Source organism: Chlamydotis macqueenii, chromosome 21 (genome assembly GCF_036417535.1).
Source record: "Chlamydotis macqueenii isolate bChlMac1 chromosome 21, bChlMac1.mat, whole genome shotgun sequence".
Classification (NCBI taxonomy): Eukaryota; Metazoa; Chordata; class Aves; order Otidiformes; family Otididae; genus Chlamydotis; species Chlamydotis macqueenii.
Window position 1 is genome coordinate 5037905 of NC_141576.1, and position 24174 is coordinate 5062078.

Below are 24174 nucleotides of genomic sequence, written 5' to 3' on the forward strand. Positions count from 1 at the left end.
CCAGAACCACTTGATCGGTGCTTTGAGCTTCTTGTTTTCACTTAGCTGGACTCTAATTTCAGGCCACAGAGGAACACGTGGTAACCTGTGGTCACCACATGCAGCTTTGTTGCCTGAGGATTCTCCCAGCCATGCAGGCCAGAGCATCCAAGCCTTTTTAACGGTATTAGAGGATTTTAGCCCAAAAGCCTCTAATTTCAGGTGCTGCTTTTTGACATTGGCCGTGTGCTGGTGTCTGGACCACAGGATGGCACTCCAGAATGGAGCTGAGGTAGTGAAGGATTGTTAGTGGGTTTGTGTGTCACTGGAAATCAAGTCTGCTCCAGCCCACGGTGGCTGACTGGCTCTCACAGTGGCCGTGGCTGATCTGCCAACTCAAAAGCATCTTGTACCCTGCCCAGCAAAGTTAAATATTTAAAGGGGCCAGTGTGGGTTCATTAAGTGCCTTTCCCTGGGCGAGACTTTTGACAACACTATGTTGCTCTGCTTCAGCGGAAGTGCTGCAGCTGCAACTTGGGGCAGCCGTGCCTGTGTGTCTGCCAGGCCAGTGCTTCTGTCCTTCGTTTGCCACATGTGAGTGTGGCTGGGAATAAGAGGATACTTGGGCTGCGCTCTTAAATTTCTGAGCAACTCTGCAGACTATTGAGATTAAGAGACAACCAGAGGCAGCAACCAAGTAAGCATCTCTGCTGCTGCTACTTCTGGTCTTCCTGAAGCCCTCACTGACATCAGTGCATGCAAACTGACGCTTTATGGCCCTTTACAATTCTAAACACGCTGTATTTATATCCCATTCTTTCCTTTCTACTAACTCCTCCTTTCCTGCATCTGTGCTGTGCATGCCCTAGTGAACTGAGCTTGGGTGTGTCAAGGGATGAGGACAAGAGGGGAATATAAAAATGGTGTAGTGGTGTTTTATTTTGGCTTTATGAATATTTATCAAGTATGCTGAAATTATGTGAAGCTAATAATCATGCTTAGATACAACAGAAAGTATGTATTGATGTATTGTGGACATATTATTTATACTCTTATAAAAATTAATATAATTAATAGCCAGATGATTGCTCCAGACTGACTCCATTCATGAAAGCAGGGAGCTGTGATATGTGGCTTTGCTTCTGTTTTTAAAGAGATGCTGTTGAAATTGTATGCTGTCACATATAACCTGCCAAATCATTCCAGGTGTGCCGTCACCTGCAAGTACACTTGGAGCCTCTTTGAGCCATAGTAGATGCTCTCAGATGAAAGGGGCAGTACTCAGTCCTGAAGTGTACCTTGAGTCATCCTTATAAATCCTCATTTGGGACCAAAGCTACCAAGTACACGGGCAGAGAAGAGGTCCTCTGAACGTTTTTGTCATGCCAGCGAGTCTGGATTTTTGTAGACGTGGGATGTGCGTACACACACCTTTGTGCGTATGCACCCTACCAGCTAGGAGGGAAGGCAAAGTTGATGCCAAACATCTGTCTGGACTCTAGAAGGTATTAGTGCAGGACCTGGCAGCTGGAGCAGTTTCAGCTATAATCCAGCGCTCCTTTTTCATCCAAAGCAGGGCAACATGTAGGAGAAAAGGATTCTTAGTCTTGGCAGCTGAAGTTTCCAGCTCTCAAGTCATGTAACAAAATCTTAGCGTATCTGAGACCTGTGCCCTTATTTAGCATTATTCTTGCCTGTCCCTGTGCCTGGTTTTTATTCCCTGTGTTGCTCTTTACTCCCGATTCTGTCAACTTGACCAGAGGCACAGGTTATGGCACTGACCGATGTGATGCATCAGAGCAGACAAGCGGCTGCATGTCAGCGCACAGAAACATGCGGATCTCACAGCCAGCGGTAAGGCCGCGCTGGGCAGCAGCACCCGTACATGCAGAATGGTACAGTTATACATGGATAACTCATAACTGAGTTATGGTAGGACCTTAAGTCCAGAGGAAACATTTCACCCCATGACTGACACATGATTCCCTGGCTGCCTCCGGGCGGATGAAGCTGGGCACGTACAGCAAGCTGCCTGGCTGTGACTGTGTGTTGCTTCCTCACTTTGTGTACTGAATTATCTGATAGCGGAAGTGGGTCCACCTGCAGCCCTGTGGTCTGACCTGACCCACGCTCTCCATGTCTCTCTCTGTCCCAGAGGTGATGCAGCATCTCTGATTAAAATGTGAATTTAAAAGGCACACACATACAGTGTTGTCTTTGGATAAAAGGGAGGTATTGGGACAGAGGAGGGGAGGCTCTGCTGGCAGGAGGTGTTTCTTCAGGACAGTGTACGGTCCCATACCATGTAATACCCTTCTTTAATCTTCTATTTATTTATTTTTAAAGTATCTGTGTAGCAGAGTTGTGCCCAGCTGTCTAGTAATGCTGTGATCATTGTAAACACTAATTAAGATACCCGATTTTTGATGTTCTCCATACCAAGTTCTGAAATAAACGGCTTCCGGGCCCTGACTATTTCCACAAACTGACTCCAGAGCCTTTTTTTTTTTTTTTTTTTTTTTTTTTTTTCCCCCTTCCTTTTTTTTTTTTTTTTTTTTTTGTCCTTCTTCCTTTTTTGGTTACTTTTTCACTGTTACCAGACCCACTGTTATCACGTACACAAATGGCTTGGAGCAATGTGGGAGTCCGAGAGCAAAGACACGGCTGCAGTGCTCCATGCCAGGGCTGTGATGTGAATGCTTCCTGCTTTATGGTGTTCTTGATCTCCTCACCTTTTTTCATCTGCTTCTGAAAAATGTTTTTGTTCAGCTGACCATTCTCAGGCAACAAAGCGCATTCCCATGACCGCACCCCTGCTTTTTAGCAGCATCTGGGCCTCTTGACATGGCAGTGGCAAACATTAAAGATAAAGTGCATAGAAAAGGAACAGGATTTAGCACATGTTGCAGTAATTTACTTTGTTCAGAGTGGATCAATATTTAAGCCATTCTTTGGTCATCACTCAATCCTAAGGCATTAATATGCTATGCTTAAAATTCTTCAGCTCTTCTTTGCTAACCAGAAAAATTCAATTTCTGGATGGTGCAGGAAAAATGGTTCATCAGCTGCCCAGAGGATCTGACTGAGAGTTTGAGAAGAAGTGAGGCTGTTGAACAGCAGAGCCCATTGAAGTCCAATCCAAAAAAGTTACAATCCCAGGAAACCAGATTGTGGTTATGAGTGATAAATGATTGTAGTATCTTCCAGCCCATTAAGTGAAAAACTTCAAAAAGCCAGTAAGCTAGATAAGCAGTTTCCCACTGCAGCAAGGAGCTATGTAAAGATGAATCCTTTATCCCAAAGACAGAACAGGTGCAAAGTTAGGAAAAAAACCTATGTTGTTCACAGGCAATGCTCTCATTTGGCCCTTCACAGACATGGCACAGTGAGTGGTAGGTATCACTCTTTATGATGTGATTCATGTCATAGTCCTGAGCTGCACTTTTAATTTCCTTTCCCATTCGTTTTCTTTTACAAAGCTGAGATGGCCATATACATCTGCTGTTTACATCTATATGTGTGGTGGGGCAAATGTCTATATGTGTGTGCACCAAAGGACTCTGCACGTTTGCGAAGCATGACACCCTTCCCAGGTCCTCTGGAACCTGAAGAGGTTGGGCAGTTTCTGCTGCAAGACTGACGAGTTCCTTGCCGCTGTTAACGGCATGTCCTGCTTGCAAGCATCAGGAAGCTGGTTGGCTCAGATGTTGTTCGGCCTGATTAAGCTGGTCGGGATTGTTGATGTCTGCCTCATACTAGCAGATAAGTGGTTTTATAAGATATTTTAAATTGTAATCTTAACTCTAGACTGCTTCTTCTGGACACGGTAGCACTGCATAATATTGCTGTATCACCTCTTTAATCTCCAAGAGAGAATGGCACATGCATAAATCATCTCACAGCACAAGACAGATCTACCTATATTCCTTCACACTCTGATTTACTACTGTCTTTCCTCTGACAGAAGGAAAGCCGTGTTGCAGCTCTCATCTGTCTCTGTTTTCATCAGAAGTGAGATTAAACCTCAAAATGTTGCTGCTTGATTGTATTCTGCAAAGTCTGATCTTTCCATTTAAAAATATATACACTCCATACTTTGTTAGTACTTCATCCTGACTTATTTGACAAGAGTATTACCTGTTTTCTAACTAAACAAAAATCTTGCAGGAGATCCTTGAGAGATCTTGTTTGTATTCTAAACTTTCTTTCATGTATTTTATTCAGTTGTTTAAAAATAATACAAAATTCCTATACTTTCAACATTGCAACCTTCTTAGGACGCTCATTTTTATGGTATAAGGACACAAGTGAGGCTCCAAAGCTGACTCCTAGTTTCTGATACAATGCAGTCAACTAAACCGTATACATAGCCTAAGATCAGTATGTGATTGCAAGGAGGAGGAGAAAGAAGGCAAAAACAGGAGTAATTTTTTGACAGATTGATCAGCTTAGATTGATTTTTAAATTTTAAGCCACCGCAAACTTAGATGATGAAATGAGGGTATCAGAAATAAATTGCATAGTTAATTTGCAGATAGTAACTGAGTGCAAAATACTGTGGCAGTACTAGCTGCAAAAAAACTGTTTAAAATATAAAATTCTCTCATACAGTTGTTTTACCAGTGGAATAGAAGTAAGTTTATGTCTGTAGTACTTAAAAATCAAGCTAACTGGTACAGGTGCCCTTAATATGTTTTGTCTGTTACCTCTTGACTCAGACACGCTGTTCTACAGCTCTGCTCTTTCACTTGGGAAGAACCCATTGAAAAACAACTCGCAGACCTAGAAATACAATTGCCATTATTATTGCCAGTTTAAATCTTTTCCAGGCACTGTAATAGAGATCTTCTTTTACACACTAGAAGCAAGACACTTCCTGGAGTGTATGCTACAGGAGCACAGTTCCCTCTGAACGGCTATGCTAGTACATATTTGTTGCTAATTATGATAGCAGAGAAAGGAAAATGTAATGGTTTAGGCTTTGATTCAGGGTTTTAAAACCCAGATTTGTTTCTCTGTTCTATCATAGGATTTGCATGTGACGCTCAACAAATCACTTAGCTTCTTTTTGCTTCTCTTTGGCATCTGTAAAATAAGGATAATAAGTCTTCCTTACCTCACAGAAGTATAATAAAGGCAAATGTATTAAAGAGGTTTGAATCTTAGTTTTAAAACAGAGCTCTTGTGCCTAAATCTTTATCTAGGTACCCATAAAAACACTTTTCTCTATACTAGCCTCTGAGGTAAGATGTTGATTCTGGTTTCTAAAGACAAAAAGACTAGTGGATAACTACGTGCTTCCCACAGTCATGACATTTCTAAGCATGTTGTTTGCATGTGCACACAAGGTGTAGTCTGTGTTGGTCCTATGTGTATCTGGACTTCGTAAAGCATTCTGGTGGTCTCTGGGTTATTTTCTCATCCGGGGAGAGAACCAAGGTACTGTGCCTCTTTGCACCTGAGTTATTAAACTGTTCCACCGTTTTTCCACCCTGTATTGTGGGACAGGTTGGTGCATGATAATTAAAGTAACGTTGAAGATCTTTTCATTCCCAAGTTTCAGACGTGTAGGAATGTTCTCGTAAACTCTTAGGCATTCTGCATCTTGCGCTCCTGCACTGAAAAATTAGTAAAACCTGGTAACAAAGCAATGTTCCTGTAAGAACTACGGCTGAGAGAGGGAGTTACTGGAATGCGCTCATTGCTAAATGTCTGTCGTGTGTGTCATTTACAGGTACCTTTCTGGGGATTCGATTACTGTCTTTCCCAACGGCACTGGGACTGGCTTCCCTTCCTCTGCTACGTCTCTCTTTCTCCCAACGCCACCCAGTATTCTCCAGCTGACAAACCAGCAGCTCTTCAGATCTCCACCCAGAACTTCTTCTTCCTCTCTTCCTGGTCGTCTCAACAGGGCACTCTCGCTGGGTACCATCCCCTCCTTGGCCAGAGCGGGTAAGTGTGCATGAAGCTTTCTGGCCCAGTGGAAATGGCAATGCAGTGGCACAGTGCTGCAGAAGGAAATGGGCTATGAGGTATCCACATGTTACAGTCCTGTTTAGGGATTGTTGCTCCTGCGGCACAGAGGAGTATCCAGCATTTGTCTTTTCTTTTTTTTTTTTTTTTTCTGGCATTAAGAAATTATGCAGTCTTGGTGAAACAGCAAGTCTCACTGAGGGCTTGCCTGCTGTGGGTTTACTGAAATCCAGAGGCTTCTCCAGGCATTTGTGGCAGTACAGCACAAGCTACAAGGCTGTATGTGGGAAACAGAAGGAGCAGTTAGATGTCACAGGGTTGTTTTTTGAGCCTGCTGGAGAGATCTATTCTGCTGCAGCTGAGAGAAGTGGATTATTCTGATGCTAGCACATACACTACCCAGGAAAACGGGGACATTTTTGCTGCCTGCGTTTATCTTCCCTTCTGAGATTGATGACAAGATGATGCAGCTACATGTCTGAAGGGTAGACCTCCAGTAGCTGAGTCAGCTGGGTTCAAACTGTTTAATTTTTTCTTTTTAGATTCTGGCTACTTATTCAGTGGAAGTCGACCAGCCTCACATTCATCTCAGTCCAAGGAATCGCCTACATCAGGTAATGCACTAGGCCTTCCAGAGCAACTGCCTTTGCAAGATTTGCAGCGAGTGGGTTGAAACGCATGATCCAAGTTTAATTCTTTCCTCCCTGCTCACATCCCAGTGTAAATGTCAGTTTCACTGTTAGAAATGCTGCAGAGAAAGTTCTAGCTGAGAGTGGGATTGCATTAAAATAAGGTGCTGTATGTGTTGGATGTCCTTCTCCGTGGGAGAGCTCACAGAGAAATCAGGGAGACAAAGCTAGGATCTCTTCCCTTCTCCACAGCCGAGTTGAGACGGCTTTAACCTGTTCCTAGGGCACCTCTTTCATTTCTCTTTCCTTCCCCAGCCCCAGGAACTGCTAATTTGGCTGCCCTGTCTGCTCTGCCCTTTTGCTCCCCTGTCCTTCCGTGACCTGTCTGTTGCCCTCCTGACCCCAAATGGATCAGTTGGCTTTTTGTGCCGCTTAAGTGTTTGCTGCTGGAATGCAGTCACAGCCTGGGCTACTGCCACCGAGCAAACCTCCTTGCATCTTGATACGCTTTCTCAACAGCTTTTAAAGGACATGCCAGAACAGTTCATTTACCTGCAAAATAACGTGTGTCGTGCAGGCTCTCCTGAATGGACACAGCCGAGCAGAGAGAAAGCTCACCCAGCTCCTTATAAACTTCTCTCTAGACTAAGTCCTTCTTGAGTGCACCGAAGTGCATGTGGAATTTCTCTGTGTTTTGTAGTGTGGGAACTGGAATTAATAAAGAATTTTAGTACAAGATACGTTGGGTATTTGCAACTCCTCTTTCCTTTTTTTGTAGAGTTGTTAAAGAAAATCATGCCTATTGTATTTGGATTATAATCTCATTATTTTCTCTCTGGGGATGTTTCCATTTCAGAGCACTTCTCCCTGCTGTCAGGCAGCTGTGCTCCCTCCCGTATCCCCTCTCCAGCACCATCGGTCGCTGGCTCTGTGACTTCCAGCTCAGGTTCCTTGCGATACCGCCGGCCACTCATCAGCCCTGCCCGCCTGAACCTGAAAGGACAGAAGCTGCTGCTTTTCCCATCTCAGAATGAGGCTTTGCTCACCCCAGCTAGTTCAGAGGAGCACACCCCCTCAGACAGCAACATCTTTGCCACCGAGTTGTCCTCCTTTCCAAAGAAGAACCTCAGCGAGTGGGGAATGCATGGTATGCTGGCAGCCTACTGCACTCCTGGAGATGCATTTGTAGGAAGGAGTTGGCTTGCAAGCTAAGCTGGGCATCGTCTAGGCCACACAGTAGATGGGAAACCTTCATGAAAAACCCAGGTGGTGATGACTTTTAGGCTACCAAAGCTGCCTTAAGAGTCCCCTTATTTGACAAAAAAAAATGCTACTGCCACTGTTTGGGTAACTAACTTCTTTAACCACAGATGTGGTGACGCTGATATGGACAGAGTATGAGACAGGCAGGCAACTTCCGCTGCACAGCAATTAAATTTGGCTGTTGTTTGCAGCTCCTGTCCTCAGTCCTTTCATGAGTTTACCAGGCAACCATTTATTACTCATGCTGAGCTTTATTCTGGTGACTTCTGCTACTTTTGGCTTCCACTGGTGCCTTCTGAATTTTCCTGTCTTTTTCTCCTTGCAGATATGAGATCTGCTATGGAAGGAGGGAGTATTTGCAGCAATAATTCCATCAAAAAGGAGAATCACTCATCACACTCATCTACCTGTGTGGTAGACACAACTACCAAAGGGGAAGATTTGGCAGGCTGGAGAGGTAGGTGCAAGTCGTGAGTGCTCCATGTATGTGTGAGCGTTTCTGTGAGGGTCACAGAGATCTTTCCTGTGCTGTCGTGGTGATCTGATCTTGAGATCAAATAAATAAGTAGTAGCAAAATTGATCTTCTGCCTGCTATTCTAAGAGCTTAATAAGGCTATTGCTGTTTTCTGGACTGTCTGAAGAATACTGAGAGAGTGCTAAACTGAGACAGAAGGAAAGGGATGGGAATGCAGGTGTTGAGAAGACCAATGAGATTAAAATAGAACCAAAGAGAGCAGTGGAATCTTTCCTGATAGAAAAAGTGCTTCAGCAATTTCTGCTTATGGAGAAAGTGTTGGGCAAAGAGAGAGAAAGAGCACAACGTGTTCACTGCTATTTATCTCATAAATTCTTTAATAGCTCTTTCTACTATTCCCTTTTTTTCTTTTCGTTGTCCTCTTCTACTAAGGGCGTCTTGGTAACTACGCTCTCCGAGGTCTGCTAGCCATGAGTCTGACTGTCAATGCTATCTTCACATCAGCCTACGTCTACCGGAACCTGCGTTGATTTGTGACAACACTCCCTTCCTTTCTGGTTCCACCTGCTTCTGAGGAGACAAGAATTCAAACACGGCTTTATGTCTAATGACCGTGCCACTGGTGCATGCTGTTTTTTAAAAAACTACTGTATGCTCAACTGTCATGACAAGGAACCCAGGTAACTGCCTCCATCACTTCCAGGTAGAACATACCACAGGATTGTCCCTGGAAGTGGAAGGCAGAAAGCTCCAGTTCAAAGCAAGAGGCCAGTGTAATGGCCCATGAACTTTCTTTCAAAGGAACTGACCTGAGACACAAGCCTGAAAATGTGTAAGCTGCATTTTTAGGAACCTATCCCCAGCTCTTCTTTATGACATATTAACCTCATGCTGATGGTGCTGGTAAAATGAGAGAATAAGAACAAATGAGATGGAGAAGAGGGATGGCTTAGTGGCTGGTACTGGGCTTTGGCTACTGTAACAGCATTCCCAGCCACTTTGCCCTTTGGTTCCTCTTCTCTCTTCCCTTTGGCACTCTCCTGTAAGTTATCAATGAATTTTCTTTAGTTGCCTTAAGCTTGCCTAAGCACATGGGTGACCTTGGCTGCTCTGTCATATTCTTGCATCTTACATGTCTGAGCGCTTCCACCCGGGCTGTGCCCTGGAGGCCACTTTCACCAGTTGTCATTGTGGTCACGCTGGTTCTCAGAAACTGCTGTCTGCACATACCTCCAACCAGCACTGTTGCCGTAGGTGTGCACAAACCCCAGACAGACATCCTTTTGTGGTTTGCATTAGAAAGAGGAAGCCTGCACTTCGCTTTACCCAGGAGGCATTAATTCTGTTACCGTTAATTCTGTAATAAGAAAGGTCCCTCTGGTATTTGCACCATAGGCAAAGGGCTGCAGCTCACAACTCACACTGCTGGTGTTTTCACCGAGGCAGCGAGTGGCATAGCTTGTTCTTGCTGTAAATCCCACAAATCTGTTCCGTTAGAAAATACACGAGGAGCTGTCTGATTCTGCACTTTTATCCAGAAACCTGACGCCTCGATCTGATACTGGCATTTGCTAAGTAACCATTTAAGATATTTCTTACTTAGTTAAATGCCAAGGTGCCCTCAGTGAGAAATGACAAACCTGTTTCTGGACAATTCAGCCTTCTGGGTAGATTCTTCTTTTCTAACACACAGGAAATAGCCCTAGATTTTCAAAAGCAGTTTATAATTTGGGCACCTCTGCTTTTGGGTGAGTCTTCAGCATTGCTTAGAATTCAGGGGCAATTTAGAGTATAGTGCTGAATACTCAAATTAATTTAGCACATCTTAGGGGAAAAAAAAAAGTCTTAATCTTTTATGTTTTGATTCTTAAATCCCAAGTGCAAGTGCAGAGCAAGTATCAGCCTGTCAAGGATACCTGGTGAAAGAGAGCCAACTGACATTAGTTAAGTATTTCCTGAAGCAGAACTGACTCTTAATATTAAGAGTTTTTCTATTTTCTCTTCCTTGGGGCTCCTTTACCTTGAAGTTCTTTTCTCTTTCCTCTCCCTCACCCCATTGTCCTGTGTTTGCACCTTGAATTACAGTTTTATGCTTATTGTCTCTTTTCCTCCCTTTCAGTTCTGCTGCTCTTCCCTCTATTGTACTCTTGCATGTGCACAGAAACCAAGTGTATCTCTGAACCTCAATTTCACAGCTTGGAGTGATGATCACCCTTCTTTTCACTTCATTTTTTTTTTTCCTTGCATGTTTTAATGGAGTTCCTACCACAGCCTCACTTAGTACATCATGTGAGTGATAGCCAGACTCTAATCAGCATGCTGTATGACAGATTAAATGGGGCTTTACTGCTGGTGATTCAAGCACTGAAAAATTAAGTCTCTCTTTGGCTTTTCCATTTCTTCCTGCATTGTTTTAACAGCCTGCTTCCAGCCCTTGCTCCCCATCCTCCCTTGTTAGTGAGGCCTGCTCACTGCCTACTCTGCATCTTGCATGCTGAGGACAGACCTCTGCTCACATGTGCTGATCGGAGAGGCTGTGGAGATGTCATTCCTGACTCTGCATCTTTCTCTCAGCCTCTTCAGGGTGTTGGTAAAGGGCTTGCACAGCCAGCACCTGCCAGTCTCTATCCAGGATAGAGACTGGCAGCAGAAAGATGTGCTGCAGGCTGATGATTAATTCTTTTGTACCTTGCCCAGATTGTTACTTGTAGCCAAACTGGACCCATAACCTTGCTGGTAAGAGATTTTTCAGGCTCACTTGAGCATGTGTATAGGCAAGATGCTAGCAGACCAACTTACAAGCTCTGCTCTTTGAGTTTGATGATGTCCTGGTGCAGTGTGTGACATCCCGTTCATGGATCCTTGTCCTGACTTCCAGCATACCCGGAAGCCTCCTATGCAGAGACAAGCCTGCCAGAGAATACTGTGGGTTTGCTTGTCTTTATTATGCCAAGAGATGTGCACTGTGACTTCATGTATGCAAAGGTTCCACTTTCACCTCCCAGTCTGCGCTGAATTTTACCATCGCACTCCCCTGGAGTCCAAGTTGGTCTCTGTCTCTACCAGATTGCAATACAAATTCTCCTCCTTTCCAGCAACCAAGAAGCCGCAGCCTCTCAACACACCTCTTCTTGCCCGTATTCCAGAACAGGAACGCTTTAACCCATCACTGCACTTCTGAATCTGCTCCCTGAAACTGTTCTTGGAAGGGTGCTTGGTGACCTTGTCCAAAGCAATATAAGGACTTTGGATTTTATTGCTGAAGAGGGAAGACAACCAACTTTTTGATTCTGGTGCTAGAACACTCTCCAGTGGTGCTTTCACAGTTGTGAAGCCTTTGCTTGAATAGTACACACGAGTGTGTATGTGTGTGTGTGCATGCATATGTATAAAAACATTCGGAGAGTTTCTTCATTTCAATAGATCTGAGCCCATGTTTGTCTTTCTATTGTTGGCCTTAATCTCGCTCTTAGATACTGTGTCTATCTTGCTGCTGTTTTCTATATGAAGCTGGTTTGGAGGAAACAAAAGATTATCTGGTCCCCCTGTAAAAATGTTTGTGACTGATGATGTTGATCTTCATACGGTGTTGTTCAGGGGTGAGATTTTATTTTTGTAATATTTTTCCTACTGTAAAAACTGTTGCAGTGTATGGAATGGAAAAGGTCTTTACAAAATGGTCTGATAAAGATTTGAGCACTACTTAATAAAACCAACAAGTAATGATCAGGTGGGATATAAATGAGCTCCATTTCCAGACCTTTTCCATTACCTACCTTTGCTTGAAAATGCCCAGGAACTTTTTCTTTGGATACGGCCTTGTTACGCATGTTCTGAGACCTTGCCGAGACTTTCGATGATTTTGCCATTTTGAATTAGGAAGAATTTGGATTGTAGAGTCTGGTTCCAGCTCCGCAGTCTGGGTAGTTTGGCAGATGTGACAAATATGCACATATCTATTTGATGAGATGGAGAGAACTGGTAGAACAAGTTGCTGATTTCTGAATGTCATCATATCTTTTTACATAAAATCTTCGACATTAAACTGGTCACTGTGGCAAGGTGAAAAAAAAATTGCTGGCATACGTAGGCCAGATTCACTGAATTTTAGACTGTCTGCTCAAGCAACAAATTTGGCCTGTGAATGTTTTATTCCCACTCCCTCTTGGGTGATGGGAACATCTGTAAAACACTGCTGAACTGACTGGGTTCCTTGAAACAGGGCAGTTGGAGTCAAGGGCTTGTGTTGCCTGTGGATGCTGCTATATTTTTTCTTCCAAGCACCATTCCTGGAATTAATTACGGTCTTAACCTCTCACAGACATTTGTTACAAAGGGCCGATTTGGCCAATACTTTTTTTTTCTTTTCTTTTTTTTTTTTTTTTTTTTTTAATATATGTTGCATCCAGAAATTATCATCACTGTGTCCTGTGGTGGGAGTAAGGGACAGAGTACTTTTGGATGGAGTGGGTATCTAGAGAGGGTGAGGAGGACAATTTTGAGTCCTAAACCTTATTTCCTGTGAAAGAAATATTGTATGTCATGTGTGTATACTTGTTTGGGGAGCTCTAACACTGTACAGTTTAGTTAAACGCGCTCCAAGGGAGAAGCTGTTCCTCGGAGGTTTTTAGTTCATGCTTTGTGTTTAAAGAGGAATATTTTTCTTTAAAAAATAAAAACGGATAAGTTTTAACCTGAGTGTGATTCTGGTTTTTGGCAACCTGAGTATTTTTTGGGGAAAGGGAGACAGTATTTGTGCTTGTGTGTGTGTCTGGTCAAATTAACTTTGATCTGTTTGGTTCTGCAATCTGTTTTTATTTTCAACAATGGTGTTCTGTTTACTTTCTTTTCCAGTACACAGGGCTAGCAGAAAAAGAACTAAACTGTGGTCACCCAGGTGAGTCTTCCTATGCTACATCAGAGCTTCCTTCTGCTGTTGGCAGATTGGTTATAACCAGTAGGGATGTTTAATTCTTAAGAATTTAAATATTTCCATCCAGCCCTGTGAAAGTTTTCTGATCAAAGGCCATATTTTTTAAATATGAGATGTGACAGCATCGTTTGACCCACCGCTATGGAGCTACTGTTGGTAGTTTTTGTAAACTGAGAACAACAGCCTGATAGTCATCACTGTTTTCCTTCTGTTTCTTAGCTCTGTACAACTTTTGGAAGAGAGGAACTGATTTCTTCCAGACTAGTGAGTCATGATTTTTTTTTTTTTAATTCAGGGTTGTTGCTGGGTTGGTTTTTATTGAATTAATTAAGGGTGATCAGAGAAACACTTTTGAAAGGAAGATGTGTGTTTTAAATTACTGGCAAAGGTAGGTATCCATCATCCCACCAATAATTCTTTACATAGGGATTTGGTGGATTGTAGTGCTTGCACGAATGCGACACTGATGGAAGCAAGAGCTCTGCTCCTCCGCCGCTCCCCTCGGTACCTGAGGGCCCGCTACGCGCACGCTTGCCCTGCAGCCGTGATGCCGGGCTGCAGCTGGGACAGCAGGGATGCTGTGCGGTGCCCCTGCGCCAGATGCGATTGCAGTTGCAATTAATGGGCATGCCTAGTCTCACTGACAGGGTAAGATGCAATATATTCGGCCGGGTTTACAGCCGGTACACTACAGCTGGGCGCTGAACTTTGCCGGGGCTTTTCTGCCCTTGCCCCGCGGTGCAGGGAGCCGGGGGGGGGTGGGCGCTGCCCTCCCGCCGTTCCCCCTCCCGCTGCTGTTGACCCCCCGTCTCTCGCTATTTGGGTTTGCGAACCCCAAGCGCCGTCCTGACCCTCCCGCGAACCCAAGCAGCCCAGGGCGGGGGAGGGGGGGCCGGGGGAAAAGGGTTTTAGAGGGGCGGCGGCGGCGGGGCCGGCAGCACCGGGGCGATGGGGGAAGAAGCGGAGCCGGGCGGCCCGGGGGAGGCTCTGCAGAAGCCGCCCTACTCCTACGTGGCGCTGATCGCCATGGCCATCCGGGCCAGCCCCGAGCAGCGGCTGCCCCTCAGCGGCATCTACGCCTACATCGCGGGCCGCTTCCCCTACTACCGCCGCTGCCCCAAGGGCTGGCAGAACAGCGTCCGCCACAACCTCAGCCTCAACCCCTGCTTCCGCCGCCTGCCCCGCCGCGCCGGCCCCGCCGCTCTCCCCCGCCGCGGCGGCGACTGGGCGCTGGACCCGGCCTTCCAGGACATGTTCCCGGGGGGCGACTACCTCCGCCGCCGCCGACCGCGCCGCCCCCCGGCCCCGTCTCCGCCGCCGCCCCCGCCGCCTCCCCCCGGCCCCGCCGCCGCTGCTCCCTGGCAGCTCCTGCCGCCGCCTCCGCCGCTTCCCGCCGGCCCGCACGGTCCCTGCGCGGCGCTGGCCCTGCCCCGCACCTGCCTCTGCCCCGAGCTGCCCGCCTGGGGCCCGCCCGCCTTCCTGGCACCGCCCGCCTGGCCGCTGCCCGCTGGCGCCGGGGCGAGGGGGGCCTTGGGTCCGGCCGGGCCGGAGCTCGGGGTCCCCCGCGAGTCGGGGGCCAAGCTCCCCCCCGTCTTCAAGTGAGCCCCGGCCGAGATGCGCGGGGGCTGGAGTCGGGGTGCTGCTGAGTCTCGGCTGAACTTCAGAGACAGCGGCTTAAAAACGCGCAGATCTTGGAAAAGCCCGAAGGAAGATTGCTCTGAAAAGTTCCCGTCGCGGTGACTGAGATGTGCCGCTCCTCTGTGCCGTGAGGAGCGCGAATGGCGCTTCTGTCCTGCTTTATCGGTTTGGATTTGGGGAGGGGGTTACGATTTTGTTGTTTGAGCCTTCAGGCAAGGCTGAAGAGGGGCTGCAGAACTTGAGAAAGCGAATCACTATCTTGTATCTTCTCAAATCTGAAAGTACATGGACAGCGTTGCGGGATGCTGGTCCTTGAAAAAGTGAAACTTGGTTCATGCAGGGATTTTTTTTTTTTTTTCCAAGTGTCCTGGGTTCATGCAGGGAAATAATTTTTTCAAGTGTCCTTAAACTCATTTTGGAGCTTTTCTTTAAAAGTTTATAAAAAAGCAATATATGTCTATTTTTTTTTGTTTTGGGGAAAAAAAAAAACAACAACAAAATATAAAAACTAAAGATCTTTGGGGTAATGCTAGGAATCTTGTGGTTTTGTATCTAAAGTGAATCTATATGGGATTTTTCATATAGTAAATGGTCGTTTTATATTGTTGCTTGTTATATATGTTTACATATGTTCGTTGTTAACATGTTTCTTATGGATGATGCTATAATTACTACGTAAGGATCTTTTTCCCTTTTAATTTCAGAGGGAGTAGTTTCTCTGCTGCTTCTTCAGAATAAGGGTTCAGAGGCAAAACACACTTCTAATAAGAACTGTATTTTAAGTTAAAGGGAGGTAAGAGTTCAGGTACTTGTTATATGAAGAGCAGCACTTGTATGTTATATGTTACGACTTGTTTAATAAATAGTACTTCCTAGGAGCTGTGGCTTCAGAAAGTACTTAAATTATTTTGATGCTTTCTTGATGATCCTTGAAAGAAGGTGCAACTTAATTCCAGTTTTATGGTTGTTGTTTTATACTTTCTTGTACTTACAAAGTGATTCTGAATGTCATCTTCAGATTCCAGCAATATGATAGAAACAGTGCTGGAAATACTGTTAGATTTAGCTGGGGCAACACCTTTCTGGTTGTTCTTACCGGATGCCAACCTATTAAAGATACTGCAGTTTTACGATTTTTCAGCTTGCTTTTTGGGTTTGTTTTTGGTTTTGTTTTTTTTTTTTTTTGGTCTGATTTTTTCATGTAGCTCCTGATAATCTTGAGCACTAAACCACTTGCTATACTTTGAAAAACAGTATTTGAACTTTGGTTAGAAAATCAGTTCCGTGCCCGAAGTGGAGTGCAAGTACGTAAGAATTGTTGCTTTTTGAAGCTGGTGTCTGTATGTAATTGAAACAAATTCTTCTAGAGTATTTGTTTTAAATAATACAGAGTTCTATTCTGTTTTGGCAAACTTTTTAGGCCCCTGCTGCAGTTTAGAGCATATGTGAACAGAACGTGTATGTGGAACTACAGCGGCTGAATTTTGGGTATTCAGTTTAACCTCTGCACTCCCACTAATTCCACTGTGCACAAAATTATGAAAATAGGAAGAGTTTCTGAAAATCTGACTTTCTTTGTGTGTGGTTCTCACAGGTTGTTTTATCAGCTAAGCGCCGTACACAGGTTATTGAATCTGATGATGTTTCAGCTGATAGTTGTCTTTTCTGTAAAACAGACTTTACTGTTTGGATCTTGAAAGATTAATAATTGTTTTCTTCTAAAAGACTCCCATTTTGGTGTAAAATAATGGACGGAGGTGTGCATACAAAGAACAAATCAATCTGTTTCCTTGGATAATCGTTTTGGTTCAAATAGAATTGCCTTCAGGGCATGGCATAGCTGGTGTTAGTACAGCCAGACCTAGTATTTCTTCTTCTGATATTTCTTCTTCCTTTTCCATTGTGGGTAATGTGTCAAGAGTGAAAATGTCCACAGTCACGCGTGACATGTATTGTACACTCATGTATTAACTATTTGTTCGCCCAGTTATTAAATAATGTTTTGCTTATGCATAAAGTAGCGTTGCCCTCATGTATGAGCCGATTGTGTCTTACGTGTGAACTTTTAGCTCATGCGTGGACTCATTCTGCCTTCAGGCATAAACTAATTGCTCGTGTGTTAACTAATTGTGCGTGGTATAGCCAGTCTTAGTAAGATGGACCTGGACCCTGATCCTGTCTTCTTTCTATGCTGTTGTGTAGATAACTTGTGAAGAGTGGAAGTGTTTGCTTTTGTGTGTGTGTGCACTTTCAGACATGGATCTCCATAGAAGGGCATTGAGTCTTGGAGGAGACTTGCTCAGGGTTTTCTCTATGGCCTTAGCTGAAGTGCCACCCTCACTCGCTGTCTCTATCACACCCCATCCCCACAAAGAGCAGGATTTTCTGATTTGGGCTTTCCCAGGTAAAGGTCCACTGCACAAGGGGCCTTCTTAGCAACCCTCTGGTGCGCCACGTCCCTGAGTGCCAGCTGCCCTGTTGCAGGCAAAACAGTCTTGACTCCTTAATTGAATTTATTGCCAGTTTATACAACTTCTGGTACTGGGGAAAAAAAATCAAAAACCAAACATAAACAATCATACACTTAAGAAAATGTCTTCCCTTCCCAGCCTCAGTTTAAGCCAAACACCTACGCTTCTCTTTCCTAGTCTCAGCATCCCTTGTTTTCGCCAAGAGTTACACTCAGTCCATCCAAATGCCTTTGGGGAAGGGACAAGTGGTGCAGGGGGTTGATCGTATACATAAGGATTTCTGTATTCTGCTTTTGGTGCCTCTTACTGGTTTTCAGTCACCTGTGGGCTGCAGGCTCTCAGCAGAGTGTCTTGGTCCCAGTCTGGATGTCTTAGTTTAGCCCGGATCAGGACCAGACTACGCAGTCTCTTGCTCCCCCGACCCTCTGAGAAAATAGGGAGAGATAATATAAGAAAAAGGCTTGAGGTTTGAGATAAGGACAGGGAGGAATCCTTAAAGTTACCATTATGGGCAAAACAAACTCGACTTGGGGAAAACTATTCATTTATTACTAAAAACAAAGCAGGATAATGGGACAGAGAACAAGATAACCTCCCTCCACCCCTCCCTCTTCCCAAGCTTAACATTATCTCTACCACCTTCCCCCCCGAGCAGCACAGGGGGGAAGAGGGAATGGGGGTTGCAGTCAGTTCATCACTTGTTTTTTTTAGGCTGCTGCTTCATCATCTGGGGAAGAACTCCTCACATTCCTCCCCTGCCCTGACATGGGGTCCTCCCTGGGCTGCAGGTGAATCTCTGCTCCTCCGTGGGCCTCCATGGGCTGCGGGGGGACAACCTGCTCCACCATGGTCGTCACCACAGGCTGCAGGGGAATTCTGGCCAGGAGCCGCATTACTGCTCCCCCTCCTTCTGGACTGCCCTTGGCATCTGTAGCCATTCCTCTCACAAGAAAAATTCTTCAGGCAGGCTCAGACAGAGGCCTCTCAGGATCTCATTCACATCTCCTCTCCACTTCTTGCAGCCGGGCTGGGCCGAGTCGGGCCCAGTTGGCCGCCCAGTGGGAGGCCAGAGGATGAGGCCTGCAAGGCCCACAAGGCTCGCGCCTCCCCGTCTCTGCCCCTGCTCAGCTTCTTCACATCTTTTCTCCATTTTTTTTTCCTCCTGTTTTCCCCTTCTTAAATACGTTATTGCAGAGGTGTTCTCACAGAACATTCTGCTACCAATTGGCTCAGCCCTGGCCAGCAGCGGGTCCGCCCTAGGCCCGGCCGAGTCCACTGAACAAAGGGGAGCAACTTCTAGCAGTTTCCTACAGAAGCTGCCACTGAAGCCTCCCCTCACTAAATAAAACCAGAACAGTGGATCATGTTAATTGTACCCTCCCATGCAAATGCAGTAAAGGCTGCAATTTATGCCCAGTGCAGGCTGCAAAGCCAGAGCCCAAGACGGGGCTTTTTGAGAAGGCCTCTCTGTTTTTTGTGTGGAGTACCCTCTCTTGGAGAGGGGCAACAGCTGCTCTGGTTTCTGAAGGGCCCGTTAGAAATTTTTCTCAGGTAACCTCATGTTAACCCAAAGGTCCAGGATCAGCTGGGGGTGCAGAGCCCTCAGCCTGCCCAGGCACCTGGGAGCAGCTGCAGCTTGTCTGGGCTAATGAGAGCCAGAAGTTTCCTTGCAGGCACTGCTGCTTTTTGTGAGCTGTGAGGTTCTCCTTATGGAGTGGACCCATGCTTGCTTGAGCCTATGGGTTCCTATGGGTCTTTGCTAGCTCTTCATTTCTGGAAGGTGTGTTCCTCTGCCTGGAACCCGGACCTGAACCAGGGATTGGTTTTGGAGTAATGCTGCCTGTGGTCCCAGCAGTTGCCTGCCAAGGGATGGACTGGGGTAAGTTGTGGCAATTTCTTGGCTTTGTAGTGTACTTTATGACCTGGCACTCTCACACTGGGTTGTGTGAGGGGACCTTTCTGCCTTCTGTGTTTTGAACGCTGTCTTGTGTGTGCTCCCACCAAATGCATGAATAAGGGTACTTTTATATGCCCTTAAATAAAGCTCACTCTTGCCCCCATTATTCCCCTTGAAAATGAGAGATTATAAGGAGTGTATAAAGTTAATTTTACAGGCCAAGGTAAATATTCCAGATGGTTTTCTGGGAGGCTGTGTGCCCATGGCTCTTAAGGCGCTCAGCAGCATTGGCTTTGCATGTGGGTGTTTGGTTTGGTGTTTTTGAATATTCTGGTTGTTCTCAAATCAAACACACAAGTTCCAAGTCACGCATATGTGCTGTGTGAATGCTGCATTTTGTGGCAGAAGCATGCATTTTGAGCAAGTTGTCTGCTGTCCTTCTGTAGTTTCATTTCTGTTAACAATGTTGGCAGAGGAAGACATAGTAATTTCTTACTGTGCAAACACATGTATGAGCTTTAAAGGCACAAAATGTAAATGAGTGATTACTCGCTCTCCAGGAAAATGGACTGTAATTTCCTGTGATGTCAAAGGGCACTGGAATTGCTCTGTTGTCATTAAAGTCTGTCCAGAAGCCTCGTACCTGTGTTCCTATGGTGACTCCTGGGTGTTATACAGGAGCTCTGTAGTCTGAGAATTAGGTTGTGCAGTGGCTGTTGCAGCAAACCGCATAATCTAGGGTGTTTATATCCATCTTACCTGGCTTGATATTGGAGTACGTGTGAGACTGAGGGTGTCTTTCTGTGTGACCCTTGGGGTGACATGCTGCCAGGTGTTTTGCAGTTAATACCAGTTTAACTTTGATGCTAAATGGGGTAATAAAATAAGGGCAAAAATCTTTTGGCCAAAGTACAACAAAATGGTTTAAAACCCTTCTGGGGATGAAGAAGCATGTTGTGCTCTCTGCAGCCTTTTAGTGGAGCTGCGTTTGACTGGGACAGTTGTGGGGCCTGTGGTGGCTTGCACATGATGGAAGAAAATAGTGATTTATATTCATACCATGTTGCAGACAAGGGGAAAAAATGTCTGTTCTGTGACAGAGTGCCACAGAGCTAGGTGCTTGCTGGGGTGCTGTTAAATGTTGTTAAATTCAGCAGTACACCTTGCAGTTGTGGTGTGAGGGAACATGCAGGTTGATATATATGGGCATAAAATAATAAAAAGATAATTTTTCATTCATTTGCAGACTAAATGATCTATTTTAATAACACAGTAATTGTTCAGAGGGAGATACTTGTTGCCAATTTTTACTTGGTGTCTGTTGTGGTAGCAGCTTCGGGCTTCTGTCCTGGGCCAGGACCCAGCTGAGACAGGCAGAACAAAAAGACGGTTTGTGTTGACAACCATTTTACAGCAACCTAAAACTAAGCAAGCGCTTCACTGCAGGCGTTTTCCGCCTCATATAATCATGCATGTAGCAAGAGATAGACATGTCATACTCAAAAGTAGACTTAATTGTTATTTTTGTGGCTTTTTTGTTGTTGTTGTTCCTTCCTGTTTTACTTTTGAGGTGACTCTGTGACCCCAGTGTCTGAGCCAGCCGTTCTCACACAAGAGATGAGTACAGTGGAAATTATTAGCTACATCTGGTCTAAGGTTTTCAAAACTAACTAGTGAATTTGGGTCCTGGAAACATGATACCCTCAAGATTTTCGTATATTAAGCATTTAAAAGTGTTTCAGTTTGGAATTCTACAGTTGCACTTAAATTTGGGAACAGCTAATTTGTTACTAATCCCCTGTCTTTGCTGGTTTAGCAGCTGGAAGTTCTTTTGTGTGTCTGAAATCCTTCAAAGACTGTCATATCCTTTTTCTTTGTGTGTCATTCTCTGAGTAAGTGAATGATCTTCCCAATTAACTTTGGCTTTTCAAGGGCTTGGGGAGGGGGGTGTTCTCAGTGTTGGAGGATAAGGTTTTTTTGAGGTGGTCGGGTTTTCTTTGTTAAGTCTTCAGAATTTCCCGAAGCAGTTCTAGTTTTTAACTCTTCTGGATGTATTTAATTGTAACTGTAGTTTACCAGCAGACTTCTGTGTAATAGTCTTCACAGCTACAGCGTTCGGGCCTCTGGCATTTCTATTCAAAAGGTGTTTACTATCTAGAAAAGGAAATTCTGCTCAGTACATAAGGCTCTATTTTATTCAACAACTGCAGTAGAGACACTAGAAATAACATTTCAAGCTTTATATAATTAGAAATACATAGCAAGAGCCTGTTTATGTGTTCAGTTTCTGAAGAACAGGAAGTAGATACGGATGGGCCTAAATCCCGAAAGAGAGTGCTGTGCATTAGGAAGTGAAATTCCAAGTCCTAAGGTAAATTTTCTTTTTCAATCTTTGAGCACTACTTCTTGTTGAAAAGACAAATTTTTTTTTTTATTTTTAGAATTAAGTGGCAAAGATCTGAAGGGATAGTAACAGCGCTACCGTAAAGAAAAGGGTATCCTTGTCCCATGTCTGCGTATACATTTCCCCACTACTTGTGTGAATGTATGTGTTTACATATACGAACTAGTTGCTCCTGCAACTTTACAGAGAAACAAATGATGCTAATTAAACAATCCCTTTCATCAGGGGAGAGCTACTATAAGCTTCATTGTATCTGAGGCTGTGGTTGCACAGTAGCTGTGGGATCATAAGGCGGGCAGACCTGCATTCAGTGGTGTGCTGGTGCCTTTGTGCAATGGATAAATTGTTGTTTGTGATGTATGAGTGCTGAGTTTCTTGTAGGCAGTAGAGGCTGTGAAACAGAATACAGTGTATCAGGCAAAGAATAAGTAGTCTCAAGTTTCTAGTTAAATCCCGCTTTAAAATGAACATTGTGAACAAATGGGCACAGGAGTTTTGTGCGTCAAGAAATTCTAATAATGTCAAATTATACAAGGTGATTATAGATACAGGAATTTTACGTTGGTTCAGGTCTTGGTTTTTATATCTTTTAAAAAAATATACAGGTCTGTCAAGTTTTTGATGACACATAAAAGACTAAAGAGCTTTGTTTTTTCTCTCCAGTGGGTTCATATGTCATGCTGGCCCTTCATTACTTTTAGCAACCTCTTTAAATTGGTAGGAGTGATTTATTTGCCAGCACTTTGCTGTTCCACAGCTTTTCCAGTTGTGATTGCCACTAGGTGGGGCGTTTGTGCCAGCAAACCAACGTTAGGGATGATTAATGAGGCTGAAACAGGCCTTTGGTGAAAGACCTCTGCATCTCCATGCCCTCTGGAAAGTGAAACAATAAATAGACGTTGGAGCAATGTCAGAGGGAGATTCTGAAAGTTTGCAAATGGAGATGGGAATATGAGTTCAACTGCTTCTTTCACCTGCAGCAGTTTCTCCCCTCCCAGCAGCATCCCCCATTATGCTGGGCTTGATGATAATTTTTCTGAAGGTGATGGGGCCTATGGGCAGGTCCAATCAGCTATAGATGGAATTTAAGTTTTCCATGTAAGAATAGTAGGGATGCACGTGGCTGTGGCCCAAGTATTTGGATTGCAGACCACGTTCTAAGTGGCCTTGTTCTTCCCCCTCTCATGCTTCCTGCTGCACCGGCTTTGTCCTTTTTTTGAGCGGGTTTTAATAAGCCTCAGCCCCAATAGCAAATAGTTAGGTCTCATACACAAACGTCTTGATGGGAATGCCACGGAAGAGTCAATCATCTCTTCTAGCTGGCTGCCTTCTCCAGAGGCTCCTTCAATTGTCAGCAGAGATGGTCTCCAGAGAATGATTCAGAACATTCAGATGAAGGCCCTGCTCTGAATCACTGCATGTAGGAGCATTTCTCTTCACCAGTTATTTAAAAAGACCAAACAAAACAAAAAAAAAAAACCAAAACCCAAAGAGCCTGGGAAGGCTAGCTGGCCAGCTCTGCTCACCAAGGGAGGTGCTGGGAATCCCCCCATTCTCATTCAGACACTCACACACACCCCAACTCCCTGCCTTATTGCTGTGGCTGGAGCAGAAAACTGCAGTGTTGGCTGCATTTAAACCAGGGGGGTTGTTCGTGGTTTGCACGGCGCTTTTTTTTTTTTTTTTTTTTTTTTTTGGCAGCCCAGAAGTACGGGGGCCTCTCCTGCATTTTGCATCCATCTAACAGCACAGGGTCTTATCGGTAAGCCTTTCTCTTGGGTCTGTGACTGCATTTAGAAAATTTGACCTCTGCTTATTTTTCTTCAAGTTATAGCCTTCGGTCAACATTCTTATGGGATTTATAAATAAACCACAGCGCAGCATATGCCTTTGCAAGCAGTACAGAGGCTTTGAAAATGACTGAGGAAATACTGCCTTCCCCTTTCCCACCAGTAGATATCAGGCTGGTCAATTATTTTCTATTGTGTTGCCTCTCGTTTGTCTTCACTCCTTCCCCTGTTGATTTTAGCAATTAAAAAAAAAAATTTGGTTTATGTTTTATTAACAGTAGAAAAGGACAATTTGCTTGTGCACAGTGCTGAATTAGTACAGATGTAAAAGACTTGACAAAATCCAAGCTCAGTACAGTGTAGGGAGATGGCATGCAGATACCTCAACATGTCAAGGCCTATAACTGATCCTGAGCTGTCACTCATTATGGGATGTGCTAGGTCACTTTGTGGCTCCATATTTTGAGCTGTTACTTGCTATGGCTCAGGCTTTGCACACTTGTTCCACCTGATTCGCTTTAACTGTTGAGCCCAGGTCTACAGAAGTGTTAGGCTTTTTGCCTTGCTTTCATCACCAGGATTCCTGTGGCATTGCTTCTTTCCCTTTTGTTTTATCCCTTTGTTTTTATTCTTTCCCTTTTGTTTTTGTTTTTAGTTGATTGACGTAAAAATAAACACGGTTACATGCAGAGATAAAATGGGAAATACTTCATCTGAAATT

At 44.6% G+C, this 24174-nt stretch overlaps 2 protein-coding genes across 5 annotated transcripts in view; both read left to right on the forward strand.

Annotated features, from left to right (window-relative positions):
- Window positions 1-13013, forward strand: part of TMEM201 (transmembrane protein 201) — a 28399-nt gene extending 15386 nt beyond the window's left edge. For 3 of the 4 annotated variants that reach the window (XM_086764245.1, XM_086764243.1, XM_086764244.1), the window contains exons 7-11: window positions 5714-5931; window positions 6495-6566; window positions 7438-7728; window positions 8170-8301; window positions 8753-13013. In XM_086764245.1, the coding sequence (XP_086620371.1) occupies window positions 5714-5931; window positions 6495-6566; window positions 7438-7728; window positions 8170-8301; window positions 8753-8850 (811 nt within the window). In that variant the 3' untranslated portion in view covers window positions 8851-13013. The remainder of the gene's footprint in view (window positions 1-5713; window positions 5932-6494; window positions 6567-7437; window positions 7729-8169; window positions 8302-8752) is intronic. The other variant, XR_015260790.1, reaches the window with a different exon arrangement.
- Window positions 13014-14201: 1188 nt separating this feature from the next.
- LOC147598167 (uncharacterized) lies at window positions 14202-14855 on the forward strand. Its single transcript, XM_086764696.1, has one exon. It carries the CDS (start codon window positions 14202-14204, stop codon window positions 14853-14855), a length of 654 nt encoding a protein of 217 aa, XP_086620822.1.
- Window positions 14856-24174: the final 9319 nt, after the last annotated feature.